This window comes from Tenrec ecaudatus, chromosome 9, assembly GCF_050624435.1.
Source record: "Tenrec ecaudatus isolate mTenEca1 chromosome 9, mTenEca1.hap1, whole genome shotgun sequence".
Classification (NCBI taxonomy): Eukaryota; Metazoa; Chordata; class Mammalia; order Afrosoricida; family Tenrecidae; genus Tenrec; species Tenrec ecaudatus.
The window spans coordinates 69,179,757-69,196,572 of NC_134538.1; the positions used below are offsets into that span (position 1 = coordinate 69,179,757).

The window sequence follows — 16,816 nt, forward strand, 5'->3', positions numbered from 1 at the left end:
CTCCCTCATGAACCCTTGATAATTTATAAATTATTATTTTGTCATATCTTACACTGTCCGAAGTCTCCCTTCATCCGCTTTTCTATTGTCTGTCCCCCAGGAGGGAGGCCCCATGGAGGAGGTTGTATGTAGATCCTTGTAATCGGTTTCTCCTTTCTACCCTACCTTCCCTCCACCCTCCCAGTATCACCACTCCCAGCATTGGTCCTGAAGGGATCATCTGTCCTGGATTCCCTGTATTTCCAGTTCCTATTTGTACCAGTGTACATCCTCTGGTCTAGCCAGATTTGTAAGGTAGAATTGGGATCATGATAGTGGCAGGGAGGAAGCATTTAGGAACTAGAGGAAAGTTGTATGTTTCATTGTTGCTACACTGCACCCTGACTGACTCATCTCCTTCCTGCGTCCCTTCTGTAAGGGGATGTCCAGTAGCTTACAGATGGGCTTTCTGTCTCCTCTTTGCACTCCCCCTCATTTATAATGATATGATTTTTTTTGTTCTTTGATGCCTGATACCTGATCCCTTCGACACTTCATGGTCACACAGGCTGGTGTGCTTCTTCCATGTGGGCTTCATTGCTTCTGAGCTCTATGGTCTATTGTTTACCTTCAAACCTTTAAGACCCCAGATGCTATATCTTTTAAAAAACAGTTTACATTTAATTTAGAGAAAATGCACTGAGGCACGGTAATATGGTTATTGTATTGTGAACCCATTGCTCTAATAGCCACTCTGTAGCAAGCTGTTTCCACCCCTGTCGAGCTTGTTGAAGGAGTCCTGGTGGCTTAGTGAGTTCCACATTGGGCTGCTAACCACCAGGTCAACTGTTCAAAACCACCAGCCAATCCAAGGGAGAGAAAGTGTGATAGTCTCAGAAATTGCCCAGGGGCAGTTGCACTCTGTCCTTTAGGGTCACACTAATTCGGAATGCACTTCATGGCATCGAGCGGGAGTTTTCCAGCGATCGTCCACTGTCACTGCTCTTAAACATGCACTTACTAATCCCTTTATATCTGAAAGTGCACACACATGACATTTTTCTTTTCTTCAAAGATTCCATCAACTTTTCCTACCCATTTCTCTCATAGACTCTGCAAATAAATCTTTAACTAAAGCTTTAAATATTGATATATGTCACTGTGGACTATTTTTCCATGACCTTAAAGACCAAATTAATCAAAACCTCATTTAACTTTGGCATCTCCGAGGGAGACCCTAATTCTTAAAGAATGTTGTGTTGAGAGGTTGAACCTGTTGTTGCCTGGGCAACCCTGCTACAGCTGCTGAGTTGCATTGGGACCTGGCGGCTGAGGGGTTGCCATAGGACCGCAGGCAATATGAGGACAGCAGATTGAAAAGAGGATTGAGGTGAAGGTCAGCGGGGCAAGAAACAACGCGAGCTATTCTTTTATTAGAAAGGAAGCATATAAATGTGCTGAAGTTTGCAATAACGTCTTTTAGAGGTGCGCCATTGGGGATCATGTGTTCTATGGGCGAGTCACGTGGGAGGAAATGCTCGCTGGTGGTCTTTTGAATGTGTGGAGAGCACTCCTGCCTGTGTCTTCGTAGCTAGAGAAGAGGTAGTGGACCCCAGCTGTCTCTTGGGCTTTTCTTTAACATAAATCCTGCAAGAAATTCTGCATTTGCATAAGGATGCCAGTGTCTTCAGGTCACAGTCAAGAGCACAAGTGGGACCCAGAAGAAGTTCTGATCAGGAAAACACAAAGATCTCTAGCTGGTTTCCTACTGTGAAAAATAACTGTTCTCCTCTGTCCGTTTTCTGAGTCCTGGTGGTGTAGTGAGTAGCATATTGGATTGCTAGCCAGAAGGTGGGCAGTTCAAAACCACCACCCACTCCTCAGGAGAAGCACAGGGCTTTCTACTCCTGTAAATATGTGCAGTCTTAGAAATCTACGTGGGCAATTCTACTCTGATATGGGGTTGCCATGAGGTGGAACCAACTTATGGCAGTGAGTTTGAATTGTGGATTTCTATGACTTCCAGTGAGTTTACTAAGCAGGGGCCAGTCTAGCTCCACCACTAAATAGTGGAAGCAGCAGAACTAGGGCTCTGAACCCCAGCTCGGCTCCGGCTCCAGCACATTTCCCAACTTCTACAATGAGAACCTTGGGCTAGACGAGATCACTTGTTTCTAAGCACAGTTATGGATATCCAAGTGTCCCGTTTCTGAAGTTTCTCTCCGTTAACTCTGAAATGTAGTAGACAAAAGATGAGAAGACGGGGTGGTTTTTCCCAGTCTGCACTGATTCCTTGGAGCCGTGCCTCTGCAGGACTGTTGGCACAAATCACGCAGAGAAACTCTGCCCCACAAACCTCTTGCTACTTATGGGGCAGATAATGTTGCATTCATTAAGGATGATTTAGGGCCTGTTTGCTAGGGACCCAGATTGAGTACATATACAGCTGAAGAATGCATCTTTTTTTAAAAGAAGGCATCTTTCTTTAAAGATTAACATCCCCAGAGTGTAAGCGAATGCAGTGACTATTAAAACACTCAAGCATTCTTCTTCAAACTTGGTTGGAGTTGTGATATGTGTATCAGAGGCATTCCAGATGTCTGGATCCTGGTAGAATTCTGGCTTGAGAGAGGCATTGTCTTGTAGGATGTGGAATAGTGCAAAAATACACAGAATTTTGAGTTAAACGTGCCTCTGTTCCAATCCCGGCTTACTGACTTTTGGTGAGTTACTTAAACATGGAGTGCTGGCTGACTTTCCTAGGAAAAAGTGATGCTATTTAATAGCGTCATTATGAAAAGAATATGCAATAAATGTAAGACATCTGGAACAGTGCCTAAAAGACTGTAGATTCTTGGTAAATGTCAGCTCCCCAATGGACTACAGAACTTGCATGTATTAAAACTGTCAAGCAGAAGCCTGACCACGAATCAGAATTACTATTCTTCATGCGAGGGTACAATGCTAAGCCTAGAATTCAGTCGTCTTTCAGTCGCATGCTTATGCCAAGAGCAAACATCAGAAAGACTGCTTTTTTTTAAATTCTAGCATCAAATCTCCTTTAGCCATGAACTAACACCATTGAATTGAAAGTCAATATCTGTAGCTTGCATTATTTACTGATCACTTGTGTTATTTATTCCAGGAGCACTGGAATGTATCCAGGAGGGCGTACATGAAACTGGCATGAGAAGCCTGAAAACAGTTTTTAAAAAAATTTTGATGAGATGCTTCACTGCAGACTTTTATTTTCCATTTCAATGTTCTTTACACTTAAATATACACAAACTAAAATGCTTCATTAGTCTGAATTTTATAAATATTGGCCAAGAGTCGACATGAAAAATAAAAGGCCTGGCAGTATGATGGGTGAAGCAATAGGCTGCTAACCGGAAGCCCGCCAGCTCAGGCCCCTCAGCAGCTCCCTGAGAGGAAGATGAGACTGCCTGTCCCTGAAAATATTTCCAGTCTCAGAACCCCCTACAGGGTGCTACGGGTTGGAAGAAAGAAAGCCGGGCCTTTCTACTCCTGTAAACAGTTGCGGTCCCAGAAACTCAAAAGGGGCAGTTCTGCCTCGTCCTGTGGGGTTACTCTAAGTCAGCGTCAGCTCGATGGCAGTGAGTGCATTGGGTTGAAGCTGATTTGACGGTAGTGGGTCCATTAAGCAAAGAAAAAGATAGGCGCTTCCCATCCATCCTCACCCCACACAGATGCTGACGAACCATCTAGCCTCCCACCCGTCGGAGGCGTCCAGGCCCTTTTAGCCTGCTGCAACTCTAATAGTAAACTGCAAACGTCCAAGCTCGCTGCTGGTGAGTGGATTCGGACTCATAGAGACCCGATAGGACAGGGTAGATGGACTCCATAGCCTTCCCAAGGCCGTACTCACTAAAGACCCCGGCGGCCCGGTGGTGTAGTGGGTTGTGCACCGGACTGCTCACCATAAGCTCCGCGGGTCAAAACCAGCAACCACTCCAGCAGAGAGACAAGGCTTCCCGCTCCCAGGAAGATCGGCAGTCTCATAAATGCACAGGCGACAGTTGCCCTATTGGGTCACTATGAGTCACCATTTATGCTGTGGTAGTGAGTTTTGATTTGTTGTTGTTGTTTGTTTGTTTGTTTTGGACATTAAAGGAGCCAACTGCCCTATCTCTCTCCCATGGGGCAGCCGGAGGGTGCCAGCCCCCTTCCAGTCACCATGTGAGCCACCAAGGCTGCTACTGCCACGTAGCATGCAGTCTACAGGATGCACTCCAACACCATGCATCCTCTTACACACAGAACTGGGGCATCAAGATCGATGGCGGTGCACAGACACACTTGATGAGTCGCTCCCCAGCAACTCTTCTAAAAAGGGCCACTAAGCATCTCCATATGGTGAATACGATGGAACAAGGGGAGCCCACCTGCCTTGTCTACAGTAACATGATGTCCAGGGATGACAGATTCTGCAGCTTGGCACTGAGCTCACTCACTGCTATCAAGTCAATACTGACTCATAGTGACCCTATTGCCCCAGGTAGAGCTGCCCCTGTAAGTTTCCGGTTACGGGAGTAGAAAGCCCCGGGGCATCTTTTTGGTGGTTTTGAACTGCCAACCTCTCAGCTCAAAACCCAATGATAACCACTGTCACAGCCCTTCTCCATGTTGGATCCAAGTCCTTAGTCACCTACCTGTTTGCACTGTACCATCTCCTAGAAAGCCTGGCTAGTTTCATGTCAGCATTTTGCAACACATCATAGAACTGTATTCATTTAACTCTACTTGCAGGAAATGCTGCTACACTAGTTATTGATGCTGAAAGAACCCTGGTGTGAATGCCCTGGAACATATCTTGTTTTCCCTCAAGGAGATTGTTGGGTGAAGAAGTAAGAGCGAAGGCAGTGAGGTTTGTAGGGTGCAGTGGTGTGAGAACCATCGCTCTCAGTCTCAGAAGTGGGCCCTGCTGGGCCAGTGATGCCTGAGTGACTAAGGTGCAACATACCAGTAGACTTGGGCCCGCGCCCCGCAGACCTTGTGGGCATAGAGAGCGCCTGGGCTTGGAATCAGCAAAAGTTTGTCTCACCTCCCTTTGCTTGAGCTGTTCTCATTTGGCCAACAAATAGTGGAGTTTGGTAAGAAGCTGAGGATAATGCTTCTCTTAATGTTTAATGGCATTGAAATGGAATGGGATTGAACATCCAAGGCTTGAAATACCTTCCATCGATTCTGTCATCTGGTCTCCCTGAATAACACTTAAAAAAATGAGAAAGCAAATAGCAGTCATTTGTCATTGTCAGTTTTTTTTCTTCTCTAGCAGGTGCAACATTGACTCTGGCAAGCAGAGCAGAGAAAATGCTTTTCTTCCCTAAATCTACAAATAGCTAACACAGAAGGATGCATAAAATAAATCTTAAAAACAAGAGTAACTCAGGCTCCAAAAATCTTGATAGTCTTTCCCGGTTTCCGCTAAGCTAACACCCCATCTGTGCAGATGGGTCCCTATTTTCTGTTGTGTTTTTGTGATGTTCTATTGTGGGAGATCAGTAAATAAACATATAAAATACTTGGAAAGAGCACACCGGTTCCACCTGTGGAGATTCGACTGCCCTGGTTTCCAGACCGGTGACAGAAACAGAAGGATTTTAAGGAAACACAAACTATGGCCAATGCTTTTCTAGTGACATCCAGTTCTCACACTCCATAAAATCAAGTAGTTAATTAAGAAGTGACTAGCAAAAGATGAAGGAGCCCTGGTAAGTGACGTGTTGAGCTGTAAACTCTAAGGTCAGAGGTTCAAAAACCACCAGCCACTCTGCAAGAAGAAGGTGGGGCCTCCTACTCCCATAAACAGTTACCGTTTGGGAAACTCACAGAGGCAGTTCTGTCCTGTCCTATAGGGTCACTTTAAGTCGGCATCAAGCCGCTGGCAGTGAGTGTGGTTTGATTTGGGTAGCAAAAGAGGAAGAAGCCCAGGTGGTACAAATGGGTTGTGCTTGGTTACTAACCTGCGGGTTGGTGGTTCAAACCGAGCCAGCGGTTCCGTGGGAGAAAGGCCTGGCCATCGGCGTCCACAAAGATTACAGCCAAGAAAAATCCGTGGGATAGTTCGACTCAGTAACACTGGGGGCTGTCCCGAGGCAAAGTCACTGGCAGCCGCTAACAACAAGGACAACACAGACGTCTGGATCCCTTACTAATCTGTTCCTGGAAGAAGAAGGGAGGCGTGTTCCTTTCTTTTCCTTTTCAAGGTCATTCAAATTCTTGGACTTTACCTTGATAGTTGAAATGCCAGCCTCCTTAGCGCCCCGCCGTTGCTTGTTTGGTCAATATTTTGCTGATTTCTTTTTTACCGTCCTCATTACCAATAATTTTCTACCCGTGCCAGTCCAGTCTCAGTGACACATCAAGGGAATTACTGAAGACAAGAGACAAGCCAGTGAACCTGGGAGCGGTTAGGCAGAGTCCTTGGCCTCCCCCTTCTGGTGAACTGGCATTACTGCAGCCATGCTGACATTGGTCTATCTCTTAACCTGCAAACCTTGCCAGTTTAAATTAGTTCCCAAATAAGAGCTAATATGTGTCTTTGCGTAATAAAATCTGATACAAACAAAATTATAAAGATAAGGACTAATGATTTACATTAGATTTTATGGTAAGAGCTAAGAAATTACTTTTGTTAATATACTCAATTAGTAAAACACACCCTCTTCTAAAAATGAATTATGTAAGGACCTCTGGTGGCATAGCGGGTTACAATGAGGCTGCAAACTGCAAGATCAGCAGTTCGAAACCACCGGCCACTTCCCGGGAAAACGATGAGGGTTTCTGCTCCTGTAAATATTTTGACAGCCTTGGAAGCCCCAAGGGGAGCCCTACTTTGTCCTATGAAATCACTGAGTTGAAATTGATTAGATGGCAGTGACTGTAGTGGTGATGGTGGGGGGGGGGCGGATAGTGGAGGGGAGGGAGGTAATCAATTCAGTTGGGAGTAAATTTCAAATACTAATAGCATATCTGTGGGAGTATGGTTGAAGTGACCCTTAAATAACACAATGATGTCGTCATTGTGTGTGTGTGTGTATCTAGTAATCTGTACCCTGCTATGCTTGTTAGACTGTCTGTGTGGATATGGGGTGCATCTGTGCGGATATGTTGAAATTAGTGGTATTCTCCTTCCACAGATGTGGTTTTCCAAACAGAGGGAAATCATAACAATCTCGTTGTACCTGTCACCAACCCCCTTCATTAATGATCAGCATTTAGAATTCACTTTGAATGAGTATGTGCTATGAATTCCTGTGGAAGGATGGCTTCTCTGAATCCATTCACTTTGATGACGGGATAAAAAGAAGTGGCTCCTTATTGCTAGTAGTGGCATTTGGGATCGTCACACACTTCATGGAAAGTCAAATTCTCACAGAGGGAAGCACGTCTCTAGACAACGAGTAACACTTGGCCATGGACTACACAATGCTGCTGCGAACTGGAGCCCTGGTGGTGCAGTGGGTTAAGCATAGGGCTGCTAACCAGAAGGTCCGTGGTTGAGCCCCCCGGCCCCTCTGTGGGAGAGAGTTGAAGCAATGTACTCTGGGAAGCTCTGCCGCCTTGGACGCGCCGTGGTGCAGTTCAGCTCTCAGGGTTGCTGGGAGGGGAATCAACTAGACAGCAGTGGTAGCTGTTAGCATTCTTCTTATCCATAAACGGCAGCATTGCATTCTCGAGAAATGTAGTTGACAACAGGTTCTTTTTCTTTGATCTAGTGCCTGTAGATCCGAGTCATAAGAAAGGTGTTTTTTTTTAAATTCTCCTTCTGCCATGTGATGCCCACAGCACAGACACGGATAGCTCATTGCCCTTTGCAGGAGCCTGCGTGTGAGAGTGAAGAGCAGCAGCAGCAGCCGGCCTTCCTAACCTAATAGGATGAAATGGGTAGAACTGATTCAATAGAGAAGAGGAATGGCTAATCCTATCACATCAGCTAGCAAGATCAATTTTTGAAATATGTGTCCTGTGTGTATTACATAAGATCAACCTACTATTCTCCTCCTTGCTTGGACTTTCTGATTTGAGCCTCTGACATTAACTCCATCAAGCTGATATTGTTACAGTTGTATTAAATGCTTAGTCTCCGAGACTAATTTATTCAATACTAAATTTCTGAATCTACTCTTTTAGTTTATTACTATGATTTAAATGCCACATAAAGCCTTCTTTTGACTGTGTTCTGAACTTAGACATCTCATTTTTTAATATTTTTAAAGATCTATTTCACTTCTCCCAGTAAACACGCAGATCTGGTACTGGCATTTTGCTCACAGACACGTGTGGGTAATTACCGCATCTGAGGTGCATATTAGACGTGCATATTAAATAACAGAAGGTATTTCCCCCTCTTCTTTATTCTCATTATGTCTCATTGAGAAAGCGACTCACCACAAACTTTTTTGTTTTTCATTTTTAGATGAATTTAATTTAGGTTTTGGGACCTTTCCTAGGAAGATTTAAAAGTTTATATTGAAATATGGGTTTTTCTATATTCAGAGTTTATGTGATAAGGATACTTACCTTATGTTGTTTTCCTTCATGACTCAGGACTTGGACCCAGGCCTTTTCTATCTTGTGGTTCAGATACCCCCGATGGTGTGGAGTAGTGGTTATGCATTGGACTGCTTACCATAAGGCCAGCAGTTTGAAACCACCAGTCACTCCCAGGGGAGAGAGATGGGCTTTCTACTCCTATAAAGAGTTACAGTCTTGGACACCCACAGGGACAGTTCTACCCTGTTCTATAGGGTCACACTGAGTCGATATTGACTCAATGGCAGTGAATGTGGTTGTATTTTGTTTTGGCTTTTGGTTTTCCATAAAAAAAATAAAGAAATTATGGAGAGAGACCATGACACCATGAAGTCTTAACTAAAGGATGGTCCATGTCATTTCCACTCAAATTCTGTTATGCACTTGTCACTGCAAGGAAGGAAGCAACCAGACTAAACTCACTGCCATTTCCTGACTCTGACCCACAGCAGTCCTACAGGACACAGCAGAACCGCTCCTGTGGGTTTCACGTGCTATCGATCCTGAGGGGAGCAGAAAGCATCATCATCTTCCAGAGTAGCAATCAGGAGATTTGAACGACCGACCTTATGGTTAGCAGCCCAACAGAAGACAAAGGGTTGATTTTGCCTCTTCGCCGAGACCCGTGCAGATGCAGATGTGACCTGTCTTGGTTCCTGGCTTACAGGTTGTACCTGGAACTGAGGCTGAGGTTGCAGCTGAGGGAGCCTTGGCCTCTGCAGCTGAAGGTGCCCTGGTGGAGGAAGCCGAGAAAGAGGAGGCGGCTATCCCCGTGGATGAAGGAATAAGTTTAGAGGAGCCCAAAGCCGATACCGAGACCACAGAGGCTGCAGAGGGTGACAGCCCTGCTCCAGAAGAAACCCAAGCTGCAATGCCTCAGGTACGGGTCCTGGGCAAGCAGTGGCTCTGAGCAGGTGGTGCCAGCAGCAATGCTTTGCCTGTGGGCGATCACTCTTTCAGGGGGTGAAACAGGTTTGCCACTATCTTGTGACACCCCCTCGTACAAAGAAAAGTGTATCCGATACTCAGAAAGAGTAGCCTCAACAGCCTGTCATTGTCAGCCTAGCGAGGCTCCACACAGGACCCAGTGCTGCCTGTGGCTGACTGAGCATCAGCACAGACAGGGGACGGAAACAGTGGTGCACTGCGATGGGGAAAGGACGAGCCAAGATGAGAATGGAGCAGGGAGGAGATGTGCTTGAGTCATGGGATTGTTGTGGGGTTGTCGAGAAAATACCCATAACACGGTACCAGGCACAAGATGCGAACTCGACGTTAGTGGTTGAAACACATGGCTATTTTGCTATGATTGCTATTGCTTTGTGTGATGATGCTTCTTACAAATAGTATCTATTAAATCTTAAGCAGGAAAAGACAAATGCGCATCATCCACATGAGGGAGGCCATTCGCGTGACGGGTCCTGAGGCTGTGCATCTTTCAGATTGCAGTTAGCCTTCGCTTCCTCACGTGGAGCGCCTGTCAACGCGCTTCCAATTCGCCACTCGGCTCATTTCATCAAGGGCCCTTCCTCCACTGCGCACCGATGAGGGGACCGAGTTCTAAATGTATAGGCAGATTTGGCATTCAGTCTGTCTTGCATTCACAGCAGGAAGGTAGCTCTTCACGTCTTAAGAGTGGTGGTCAGAGGTCGCAAATCCACATGCTTTGGGATGATGGAAGCCTGTGACCCAGCTAGGGGTCCTGGTGATGTAGTGCTTACGCAGTGGTCTGCAACCAGCAATTCAAAACCACCAGCCGCTTCGAAGGAAAAAGATGGGACTTTCGACTCCCATAAAGCAGTAAGAGGCTCAGAAACTCACAGGGGCAATTCCACCCTGTCCTATAGGATCCTACACCAGTAGGGCCGCGATGAGTCAGCGTTGGCTGTGAGTTTTCATTGTTGACCAGGTACCAGTGCAGAGCTCAGTGGGTAAGCACTTGGCTGCTGACTTAAAGGAGAACTGTCTCACTCGCCAGCCACTCTGTGGGAGAAATGACCTGGCAGTCTGCTCCTGTAGCCATGACAGCCACAGAAACCCTGAGGGCCAATTCTGGTCTGTCCTACAAGCTTGTCATGAGCTAGACACCACAGGACAGCAGTGGCTGACCCTCTTTCCAATTTGCACAGAAAGCTCACTCTCACCAAATTACATAATTGTCCGAGATCCACAAAGGTTATCTCAATGAGGATTTCGTCCACACCAAGGAAGCTGTGTGCCGAGGTAGCTGCATCAGAGCACAAGAGCAAAGGCAGGAGGGCCTGAACGAGGGGTGGGGGTCAGTGAGGCACCCGGTTGCCTGGAGTAAGGAGGGAGGCAGAGGCACAAGAGCGCGAGAGGAGGGTTGAAAGAGGTGGTGGAAGACACCCCTCAGCACCGCCATGTTTCCTTCCCACAGGAGAAGGTCATCCCTTCGGTGGTCATCGAACCAGCTTCCAACCATGAGGGAGAGGGAGAACACGATGTGACCGTTGGCGCAGAAGCCAAAGAGGCAACCCATGGGGCGGCTCTCCCAGGCTCCCCCAGCGAGACAGTGCCTACCCCGGAGCAGAAGGCCCTGGAAGACACTCCACTGGCTGGAGATGCTGACCAGTCAACCCCTGCCCGGGATGCCTCTCAGGAATTGCCCCCTGGCTTCCTCTATAAGGTCTTCTTTTTTCTCTCTCTCTTTTAAAGGTCTTAAAGCCATTTGTCTTGCCTTCGCTTTGAGTTCCTTGTATTCAAATCTTTGATTCCTTGATTCCAACGTTTACCCATTGCCATAGGTAGTTTCTCTTTGCGTCTCTTTTCCTGCTGACATCAGGTGGGAGCACATACTGCTGCACATGCAAGCAGAGAACCTGGTAGTGCTAGGGCCAGAATGCTAGGCTGCTGACCTAAAGGGTAGAGGCACTCCCCAGCTATGCCAGAGAGAAAGTGGTAGCCGTCTGCTGCCATAAAGATTCCAGCCTCGGGGACCCAGTGGGCAGTTCGACTCTGTCCTACAGGTCAATGTGAGTTGGAATTTCCTCAAGAGCACTGGTTTGGCTTGGTTTGGGCAAGCACGCACTACAGTAATATCTCTCCTTCTTTTAAGAAGGAGTAGTAAGAGGAAAGGTCGCCGCAGACTGAACTGTTGCCTGAGCGGTGAGGGACTTTATTCCTTCCACTGCTTTCCCTCTCCTCTGCCATCCCTCATGCTCTGTGGGACCTCCAGTCTTGCCTCAGACCGTGGTTTTGAAATGTGCCTTTGACTAGTCTGCACCCTACTTGAATTATATACCCCTGTAGGGCCAGCCAAGCTAAACCAAACCCACTGCCATCAGTCACTTGTAACTCATAGCACCCGTATAAGGGTTTTCAAGACTGTGGGGTCTTGACAGGAGCAGAGAGCCTGCATCCCTTTTCTAGGGAGCAGCTAGTGCGCTTGCAGCACGGACCTTCTGGTTCGCAGCCTTGCACTTAACCCCGGCCCCACCAGGGTGCCCTCTGTGGAGTAGGATGCATGCATTAGTGGTCGACCCTGCTATTTATGAACAAGTAAGGTGTCAATAACCTTAATTTTAGATAAGCGAATAAATAAATTAATGGTTTTCTCACTTACTGAGAACATCTGGGAAATGCTGAAATGTTAGCTGGTTGGGATTTTTAAGTTTTATAATTTGATTTTACATCTCTGGATTCAGACTCTTCTCCTTTGGAAAGTGTTAAATGTGCATGTGCTTCAGAAGGTGGGCGCTGCATTATAACAATCTGTGCCTGTATGTGCTTGTGCCTGTGTACGCATAGCCACACGGCGTGGGGGAGGGAGAGTGGATATGATGAAACAGTGCGTGAATTGGTGTGGAAGTGTTCTGCAGCCGGGTAGGGGGAGCCTGGTGTCCTCATGCATTTCGTGTCCTTTCGAGTGAGAAGGAAGGGGGCATGTGCCACAGAAAGCCAGGGCGTGCTGGACCCAATCCTGGGTTCTCTCTCTAAGCCCCTGTGACAGGAGACCCATCACACGTCTCCTCAGGGCTTCCCTTCCTCCTCGGAGAAATGCACTTTGCCTTCAAGTAGTCCTTGCTGGCTCTGACACTTGACAATGGTATATGACAAAGAACAAATTGTTCAACCTTGCGGTATGGGAGGTGGGTTGAGGACAGAGATTCGGATGAAGCAAAGCAACCATGAATTATTAGTTGAGCAAGCTGAGCTAGGTTGCTTTTACTAGTTTTGTAAAGCAGAACTCCAAGTCATAAAAATGTCAGGCTAACGATCACAAAGAGACTGCAGAACCTCTGAGAATATGGTCCTAAGTCATGGTTGAAAGGTAAGTTTGGAAAGAAGGAAGTTTATTTGAATAACTGGATTCTGGGTTTCCTGAAAGAAACATTCTCTTAAGACACATGTGTGGTGGTTTCCCCGGTGAGGACCTTTCAGCCAGAGCAGCGGTTGGCAGACTTAAGAACAGAAGAGACCATCCTGCTCCTCACAACAACTTACAATGTATTCACGAGGCATAAATATATTTTCACAAACAAATGAAATCACCATTATCTGATTCTTGTCCTTTAAATATTTTATAGATGAAACTATCGTAGTTTTATTTTCATTTTCATTTCATTTCCGAGCTGTATGTATGCATCAAAAGAGCTGCGTATGGCTCTCAAGCCCCAGTTTGCCGACCCCTGAGCTAGCCGTTGTTAGTTCTGGCTCTAAAGAGGAAGAAGGGGGAAAAAATAAAATACGAAAAGAAGAGAATCAATACATCAGTGATAATAAAAGGCACATCTTTCAAAACATATGATAATTAAAAATGTAATTAATTCTACTGTTCTGTTAGCTCAGAAGGCATCGCCTCGTGAAGTCCACATCACAGTGATCTCAGCATCCGTCTGTGAGGTTATCAAGTAGCAGGAAGTGGGGTTTCCTTTGTGCCAGCAGGGCCCGTCTTCCCGGGGAGATCATGCCTTACTCTGGGTTTTCTGCAGTCTGCAGTTGCTTCTGAGAGGCCCAAGACATTGTCAGGGAGTCTTTGATGTCATGTCCCTTTCTGTTCTTAACATCATTGGTTATTGTGCCATCTCTTGTAGGTGGAAACACTGCATGACTTTGAGGCAGCCAATTCTGACGAACTTAACTTACTAAGAGGTGAGGTGGTGCTGGTGGTCCCCGCGGACTCAGAAGCTGACCAGGTAAAGGAGGAGATGGGAACCCGCTGGGTATCGTTTGGTTTGCTTTGACATAAGGTCACTGGATCCAGTGGGTTCTGATGACTTTTCCATTTTCTGAGATGCTACAACGCACACACACACGCGCACACATCTTGACAACAGCTTATACGAATTCAGCATTGAGCTATGGGTTTTCAAGACACCTAGGTTGCATGTGTGGGCCGTTGTTATTCATTTTAAAAAGATGACCATTTCTGACCATGCGCAGTTTACAGGGAGTTGTCTCTGGCTTGCTAACCCAGTCTTCGGTAAATGCACTTCTGTAGACTTCCTGGGGTTAGTATTGCCCCGTGAAAGCAATACATTTCCTATGGTCTTGTAGGAAGACAGGAAGCTAGACAGTGAGCCCACCAAGGCCTGCCGAGGTAGGAAATGCCATCCTCCTAGTGAGAGCTTGCTGAGCGTGTAAGTGTCCTCTCTCATTGCATGGGAATTGGGAATGTTTGCATAGGGGGTCGTTTGTATGTAAGAGAGATTTTTTTTTTCATTTCTAACTAGTATATTGGTGCCCAAACTCTACCCACTGATGTGGGCCACACTAGATTGTTTCCTGAGCCCCAGGAGCTCTGGTGCACTGTGGGCTAGACATTGGGCTACTCACCACAAGCTCAGTGGTTCAAACCCAGCAGCCACTGAGTGGGAGAAACATGAAGCTGTCTGGTTCCATGAAGACTTGCCATCTTAGAAGCCCTGTATAAGGCCGCTATGCGTTGGAACCAGCTTGATGGCAGTGGGTAACAAGTAAGACGTTGGTCCATGCTTGTTTTCTAGTAGAGCTAAGGCCTGTTCAGGGAGCCAGTTATAACCCCTAAATTCCACCCACCAAAAATCTCCATTAGAAAAGGTCCCCCCAGTGGGGGTGGAAATTGACTAGGAAAAGACCTGAACAAACTTTCTAGAGTCATAAAAATGCATATATTTTGTTACAGGTATGGGTTATATGGATATATGTGTCAAAGCTTAATGAAATGTATACTTTAAGATACATGCATTTTACAGTATTAATCTTTTTTTACTTTCTTAAAAAAACTCTTTCTGGCTGTGTAACCTGGTGTTAAAGTGCTGTGTTAGTCCAGGTAGACTAGAGAAACAAACTCATAGACACTCATATGTGTCTAAGAAAGAGTTTTATATACAAGAGCAATTGAATATTGAGAAAATATCCCAGCCCAGTCAAGATCAAGTCCATAAGTACATTATTAGCCCATATGTCCGATACCAATCTATAAATTCTTCTTCAGACTCACGAAACACATGCAGTGACGCCGAATGTAGGAAGATCACAGGCCAGTGGGTGGGAAGTCTTGTGGATTCAGTTGCGTTGTAAGCATCTCAGTGCTGGCAGGGGTCTCCATGTGTCTTCTCCACAGGATTTTTCACAAGGAGTGAGCTTGCTCCCTGCCTCCAGCAAGGAATACAGGAGTTTCCAGAATCTTTAGGAGAATTCCATGCCCATACAGAGGCCTGATTTACAGGATAGACTCCACCCCTACACGCTTAATCCTCAAATTGATACCAGTTTATGTAACTACCACAAGTGCTAAGAACCCTATTTTATTTTGTTCATAGGATTTATGAACCCTCAATATTATATGTAAAATACTTACATGTGTCTAGTGATATTTTTTCTAGAGAAGAGGACGATAATTTCCGTAATTTCCAAAGATACTTATGAGACTTTTCCTCTAAAAATACAGTTAAACATCACTGCTTTTGAAGTTAAGCTTCCATATCCCCGAAGTTTGCTTTTTTCCTCTTGATAATATACTTACTCTGCATAGACAAAGTGCTGGGGCAAACAGAAAAACCTCTTAACTGCATAGACTTAAATTGGAAGTCATACCACTAATATATCCTGATATATTAGTAAAAACCTTAAAGGTTTGAAAATTTTACTTCAGAATAATCCATTGCTCTAGGACTAAGCTTTAGTTTTGTTGTTTTTTTTCATTCCACAGTAATCATAGAGATTCTATATGTTTCATTTAAGAGGACAAAAACAAATCAGGTTTAATATCTAGAGTAAATAGAAGGAAATAAGTAATAGAAATTAAATGAGAAATCAGTGCAATAAAAAAGATATCTAAAATGTAAAATAAAGCCAAGAGTTGGTTCTCTGGAAGGATTAATAAATTGTTAAAACCTTCAAAGGACTTTTCAGGAACGAAGGTGGCAAATCATAAATTATCGATTTCAGGCAAAAAAGTACTGTGTCTGCTTAGCTCAAATGCATTACAAGTTTAATTAAAAAGTAGTGTGATAACGTTTATGACAATTATTTGACCAACTTAAATAAACTGCACATTCCTTATAATGTAACTTGGTAAAAAGGACACCAAAAAATCATGTGAATAGCTTCATAACTATTGAGAAATTGAAGATGGGATTTTAAAAAGTCCTTCCATTCAGAGCCAGGTGTTTTCACTGGTGAATGTCGTTAAAAAGTTCAGTGAAGACTTACTGTCAGTCACACACACTTTCTTTTGGAAGACACGGGAAGAGGAGTGTTTCTCAATTTGCGTTCCGTGGTCAGCATATCCTTATACTAAAATCTGGCAAAGACCTGACATGGAAAAAATTACAATATACCTCATAAAAATAAAAACTAAATACATGCAAATATCCCTCTAAAACATTTAATAAATGAAATCCATAAACATCTAAAAGAATAACAAATTGGCTTTATTTCAGAAATGCAAGCTTGGTTGGTAATTTGAAAATTAAGCACTGTAGTTCCCATGTCAACAGAAGAAAGGAGGAAACCTTACAATTGTTCTATTAATGCAGAGAAAGCATGGACAGATTCGAACATATATTCATTACAGTCGCTCTCTTGAAGCTCCTCATGGAGAAAGAAGTACTCCAGCTCCGTATAGCATGTCTGTGAACGCTCAGACCCATCTCCTCCCATCCAGCTGGTTCAGACTGGTAACAGCCCTCTACAGGTGGCCTCCACTCTCTCCTGCGGAGTGACTTGTGTGTTTGAACCACTAACCTACAGTTAGCAACAGCCAATGCCTAATCTACAGTGCCACTAAGCCTCCTTTAAAAAAGTCTAAACATAACATACTTAGTGCAAAAAG

General features: G+C 45.1%; 1 protein-coding gene across 2 annotated transcripts in view; it reads left to right on the forward strand.

Annotated features, from left to right (window-relative positions):
- AMPH (amphiphysin) overlaps positions 1–16,816 on the forward strand; it is a 245,605-nt gene that overhangs the window by 224,835 nt on the left and 3,954 nt on the right. For both annotated transcript variants that reach the window (XM_075557542.1, XM_075557543.1), the window contains 3 exons: positions 9,206–9,418; positions 10,937–11,185; positions 13,593–13,694. In XM_075557542.1, the coding sequence (XP_075413657.1) occupies positions 9,206–9,418; positions 10,937–11,185; positions 13,593–13,694 (564 nt within the window). The remainder of the gene's footprint in view (positions 1–9,205; positions 9,419–10,936; positions 11,186–13,592; positions 13,695–16,816) is intronic.